At 45.2% G+C, this 5,969-nt stretch overlaps 1 protein-coding gene across 2 annotated transcripts; it reads right to left on the bottom strand.

The window, feature by feature from the left end:
* Positions 1-466: 466 nt before the first annotated feature.
* RPTN (repetin) lies at positions 467-5,735 on the bottom strand. 2 transcript variants are annotated; one of them, XM_032271580.1, is made up of 3 exons: positions 5,710-5,735; positions 4,323-4,480; positions 467-3,547 (listed from the first exon to the last, which is right to left on the bottom strand). In XM_032271580.1, the coding sequence occupies exons 2-3, from the start codon at positions 4,458-4,460 to the stop codon at positions 1,268-1,270; spliced, it is 2,418 nt and encodes an 805-aa protein (XP_032127471.1). In that variant the 5' UTR covers positions 4,461-4,480; positions 5,710-5,735; the 3' UTR covers positions 467-1,267. The 2 variants fall into 2 exon arrangements, with proteins under 2 accessions (XP_032127471.1, XP_032127470.1); XM_032271579.1 differs by lacking the exon at positions 5,710-5,735 and having other exon boundaries at positions 4,323-4,810.
* Between the last annotated feature and the right edge of the window lie 234 nt (positions 5,736-5,969).

The raw sequence follows: 5,969 nt of genomic DNA on the forward strand, positions 1-5,969 counted from the left end.
TGCTTCTGGAAGGGGCCTTTCATGAGACTAGGCTGGGCAGGTCATCTGATCAGATAGTGAAGCCTATGTGCCACAATGAGGAATGTGAATTTTTTTCTCAAGTCACTGGGGAGCCACTGAGGAGAAGGGCCATTAAGGCAGTAGAGATGGAGACATGAGAAGAGACTCAAAAGTTATGGGGTTATAGAGTTGAGAAGACTCAATGACAATTTGAATATGGTGGTGAGTGAGTGGTAAAGGTAAAATGTGACTCAGTAGGGGAGAAGGAGCTAAAAATTATATTTAGATAAGTTTCATTTTGACTGTTTGTTATTTGTTCTGTACTGAGTCTTATTTTTTTCCTGTGCCCAGGAACTCAGGGAACAAAGACATTTTAGAAGTCAAGAAATAATGTCTTAGTTTTGGAAAATGGCTCAAAAGTGAACATAGCACAGCCCCTCAGTGAAGAAAGAAAGGAGCCATCAAAGTCATTGCTCATCAATTGTTTATTGGATATTTAAATACAATTCCATAGTCTGCACATAGATTACCTTGAAAGAGTTTTCAGGTCTTAGGAGCTATGGATTGACAGTTTTGGTGCCCTGGAATTTGCAAACATATGACATATTCTTTCTATTTTATATAATCAGAAACTATAAAGGCATTGAGTTGGAATGAGTCTAGTCAGCTCTAGTGGTAGGCACTAATGGACAGTCCCTCTGGTATGGAATGACAGCCTGGAATGGGAGATGTAGTCAAGATCAGCGATGCACTCTGTGTTTCTGGCTCTCCTAGCAGCCTCACGCTGAGTTTCATTCTAGTCTAGACTATGAAGCTTGAAATTCCTTATGTTTTATCTATAGCAGCCAAAGCTCACCAAAACCTGGGTTTCCTCTCCTCAGTTGTAATGTAAATCTTCAGAATATCTTTTCTGTTTCTGAACTTTAGGGAGAAGTGTTCTGCCTTTCAGTGATTCAATCAGGTCTCAACTACACAGAGGGCAAACCAGGACATTATTTAAATACCCAAATGATCATCATTAAGATATGGTTATCTCACCCAACTTACCACCTAGATTTTGCTGTATCAGAAAACCCTAGAATTGCTGCCCAAATAACTGAAAAGCCCTCAAGTGAGTACTAGTCCTCAAAAACATCCTTGCAGGTAGATACAGGAGAGAAGAGAGGGAAGAAATACATTATCAACCTCTTAAATAGAATTAAAGATGAACTCAACATATAGGTTTCTTCTTTGGCTTGTGTTGCTTTATCTCTGGTGCTCACATAGACTAGTACCGATAGGATTTCTGCTCTTGCACATAGTCATAGAGAGGGTTGGGAGCAGTAGCTGCCTTGGAAGGGTGACCACAGTGTTCTCTGCTTTGGGGCTTCCCACTGCTCTGGGTTGGATAGAAGGACGGCTCAGAGTGTCTTCCCTGTAAGCCCTGGCTCTGGTCATCTTCATTCATGTAGAATTTTTCTCTGTTAGGACAGCTTCTCTGGGTCACTTGAGATTTTCGATTCTGAGATCCTTGATAGCTCTCTTTCTTCTCATAGTTTTGTCTATTCTGTTGTTGCTGATGGTTTTGATCCTCTTCCTTGGTTTGCCTGTCTCGTTTCTGATGGTTCTGCTCATCTTCGTGGGTTTGCCTGTCTCGTCTCTGACGGTTCTGCTCATCTTCGTGGGTTTGCCTGTCTCGTCTCTGACGGTTCTGCTCATCTTCGTGGGTTTGTTTGTCTCGTCTCTGATGGTGCTGCTCATCTTCATGGGTTTGCCTGTCTCGTCTCTGATGGTTCTGCTCATCTTCCTTGGTTTGCCTGTCTCGTCTCTGATGGTTCTGCTCATCTTCGTGGGTTTGCCTGTCTCGTCTCTGATGGTTCTGCTCATCTTCGTGGGTTTGCCTGTCTCGTCTCTGATGGTGCTGCTCATCTTCGTGGGTTTGCCTGTCTTGTCTCTGACGGTTCTGCTCTTCATGGGTTCGCCTGTCCTGTGTTCTACATGGACCTTCCTGACCCTCATGGTTGTGTATATCCCAGTTTTGAGGAACCTGCTCTTTCTCTGCCCAGTGGCTCTGCCCCTCACCATGACTCTGCCTGGTCTGGGCCTGTCTGTGGCCCTGCTCACTACTGCATGATTGCCGGTCTCTCCCTCTGTGACAAAGTGGTCTTTCTTGTTGGATGTGTGCTAAGAGTTTGTATTGGTGGTGTGGACTGCCCTCTTCAGGCTCCCATACCTGGTGGCCAATCTGCTGTGGGTCCCTAGACTGGAATCCTTGTACCTGCTTTTGGTACACTTCCTGTCCTAGAGTCTGTTGACTTAGCCTCCCTGATCTTCCTGATTGCTCAACATAAGAGGTTTGTCTTGTTCCATCAGTCCCTTGGAAGTACTTATTTTGCTCTTGTATTTCCCCAATCTGTGACTGACCATACTGGGAACTCTGGCCTTGTCTGTGTGCCTGACCATAATGATAACTCTGGCCTTGTCTGTCCGTCTGTCCGTAGTGGGAACTCTGGCCTTGTCTGTCCGTCTGTCCATAGTGGGAACTCTGGCCTTGTCTGTCCGTCTGTCCGTAGTGTGAACTCTGGCCTTGTCTGTCCGTCTGGCTGTAGTGGGAACTCTGGCCTTGTCTGTCTGTCTGGCCGTAGTGGGAACTTTGGCCTTGTCTGTCTGGCTGACCATAATGATAACTCTGGTCTTGTCTATCTGTCTGACCACCGTTGGAACTCTGGCCTTGTCTGTCCATCTGACTGTAGTGGGAACTCTGGCCTTGTCTGTCCATCTGACCAGAATGGGAACTCTGGCCTTGTATGTCTGAATAACCATAGTGGGAATTCTGGTCCTGTCTGTCTGCCTGACCATAATGATAAATCTGGCCTTGTCTGTCTGTCTGCCCATAGTGGGAACTCTGGCCTTGTCTGTCTGTCTGACCGTAGTGGGAACTCTGGCCTTGCCTATCTGTCTGACTACAGCCTGATTCCTGATCCAGCCTCCCAGACTGTCTATAATAAGAGCTTGATTTCTGTTGATTTGTCTGGTTAAAGCGAGAGTCTTGTCCAAGTGTTTCAGATTGTTGTGCAAACCTTTCAGATTGACCATAATGAGAATCCTGAACTGGTTTTTCACACTGATTTAAGGCAAAGATATGCCCCTGCCATTTAGCCTGGCCACTGCTAGATGTGTGACTCACGCTTTCACCGGAGCTGGAATCTTGACTTTGTCTTTCTGAGTGATCAAGGCTGCAATCCTTGTCGTGTCTCTCAGGCTGACCATAGTGAGAGTCCCTATCTTGTCTCTCAGACTGACTGTGGTGGGAGTTCTGCCTTTCTTCCTCGTGCCTCTGTCTGTGTTGTCTACCTGTGTTACCTGGGAACTTATGGTCTCGTGCTCCCTCCTGCCCCCTTTCTTGCTGGGAGGTCCTACCTCCACGTGACTTATTGTCTAGCTTACGATGGCAGGCTTGGACTAACTGGAACACCAACAAGAGGTACTCATGAAAATCAACATGTCCATCCCGGTCTCGATCTAAGAGGTCCAAGATGGTTTCCACAGTCTCTGGGTCATTTGGCCTCTGTGAGAAGACAAAACAAAGAGCAAAATCAGATGCTGTCCTGTGTATACTAAGATGTGTATCAGTGTTCATGACCCAATCCATTCGATGCTGCATGTACCTCCCTAGGTTGAGAAACCATTAATCTGAAGTGGTGTGGACTTGGCGCTAGTCTTTAATCAGCTGGCTCTCAGAACCCTGCTGGATCAATGGGAGCATGACCATAGGGAGTAGATACACTTATTTAAAATCAGCTCCATTAGTAATTAATTTGATTCATTTCAAAGTTATCCCATTCCATCCCAGGCTATATTCTAGTTGTTTACCTCCTTTTTTTTTCTCACTGCCTGTGAGATCCTAAAAGGAGAGGAAGCTGACTTTATTCATGTTTTTATCCCTTGTGCCTAGGGGCATAGAGCAGGTGCTCAGTGACTCTTTATTGATTTGAATGAATGAATACCTGAGAAGATGTGTGGGTAGCACTAAAATGTAGAACTCAAGGTATGAATCTCAGGTTTTCTTCTGAGAAATGATTCCCTGTTACCTTGAAGTTTGTACTCCCTCCTGTTCAAACTCAGATACAAGGGGTGTGTGTGTGTGTGTGTGTGTGTGCGCGTGTGTGTGCGCGCGTGTGTGTGCGCGTGTGTACACTGGGAGAGAATTACTAAGAAGCTGCCTGAAAACTTTTTTTGTTGCAGGGTAAAGCATGACCAAATAAAGCAAAACATCCAATCCTGGGTCGGGGTCAGAGCCATTCACACATGATTCCATGGGGCTATGTGTCTGTGTATCTTACCCGAAGGATGTCTCCAAACTCAGCGAAGAGCAGTTGCTTCAACTCCTCCTTGCATAATAAGGCATGGTCCCCATTCTCTTTGGCGTATTTGTGGAACACCTCTACCACATTGAGTATGCTATTCAGGAGTTGAGCCATTTTGACAAATACAGGTGAACCTAAAAGAAGAAACAAGATTTCTCCTGCCCTTGGATAATGACCAAGAGACAGCATTACCAGAGGGAAAGTGACCCCTCTGAATCTGGAAAAAAGTTTAAGAAGTGAGAGAACCTTTCCTTGCCCTGACTCACAGTCAGGGACCAAATATCATTGCTATGGTGGGAGAAGGTGCAAACTTAGTTCCTCTGCTATAAATATAAGGAGGCAATTTCTTAAAAATCAAAAAATGCATGGTAGGTATTTTACTTATCCCATCCTCTACTCCGGTTAGGACTTGCTTGATTGAAACTCTCAGAACAAAAGGAAGGGAGGACGGGAAGCTCAACAGAGGCAGGGCTGGAAGCCAGCATAGTAGGCCATAGCAAACTGAAGCGGGCACTAAATAGATCCCACTGAACAGCTTTTAGCCTTGTAACAAGCCTTCCTCAAGCAAGGAAGAGGGATGAAAGCCTCTCTACATGGTCTAAGAAAGCTTTCTGGTAGGCTAAATGCCAGCAAATACCTCTGGCCTGGATGATTTTGGGACATGCTTATACAATGAAAATAATGACTATAAAAGCTGTCACAGATAAAAATAACAAGTGGATACATAGTCAAATTAAGGGGACAGATTATAGGAGGTATATATAATCAGTTAGGTCCACATTGGCCATGCTGAGAGAGGTGGGTCTTTTGGGATCTGGATCTTAATTACGTTTTTTTCCTGCGGCATGAAAAATCCAGTTAGTGGGTATATAGGCCTCCAAACTGAAGCCCTATCTGCAGAGCACACTGAACTGCCAAAAGCATACAGTGATGTCTGTAAGAATAAGAGATGAATAATAGATCACTTGGGACAAGCTGAGCTTGTTGCTGCAATTCATCGCAATGAGACTTGAGCAATCCTGGGCCCATGGTCCAGGGCCTTGGCCCTAAACTATTCGGTCTTTCCTAACTTGCACAAAAAGTAAATGCTCCACTATGGGAAACGAAGCTATTCATCAATCGTTCTAGCCCTCAGTTTTGAGATACCTGAGACGCATTGAAGCGAAGGCACTTGCATTTCACAGGCAAAGAAGTAGTCAACCCCAGCTATCATCGTATTCTCAGATAGAGCCAGAAAAAGGAAGCAGAAGGTACCCAAGTCTATTACCCACAGGAATTAGCCTCAGACCTCCCCAGCCTAGTGTATTATGTGACTCTCGAGAGTGCTGTAGATACTACCATTGCTCCCCTGTGCATGTCTTACCTGCTTGCGGAGGAAGGAGCAGAAGATTCAGGAGTCAGAGAGGATACTGGAGACCTGAAAACTCATCCTATTTATAGGGGTTTTAATTATCCTACCAGGCCATCCTAGGAGACACCCATTCTGTGGCAAAGCCTGAATCACTCTGGTCCCAGCCCAGTTCAGCCCAACTTGACCTCTCCCTCTGCAAACCGTTTGGTTTATTTACTTCCCCCACTTGCTCATGAACCTGTTTGTCACTAGAGTAGGTGATATTATTTAAG

This window comes from Sapajus apella, unplaced genomic scaffold (genome assembly GCF_009761245.1).
Source record: "Sapajus apella isolate SASKATOON/1434 unplaced genomic scaffold, GSC_monkey_1.0 scaffold238, whole genome shotgun sequence".
NCBI lineage: Eukaryota > Metazoa > Chordata > Mammalia > Primates > Cebidae > Sapajus > Sapajus apella.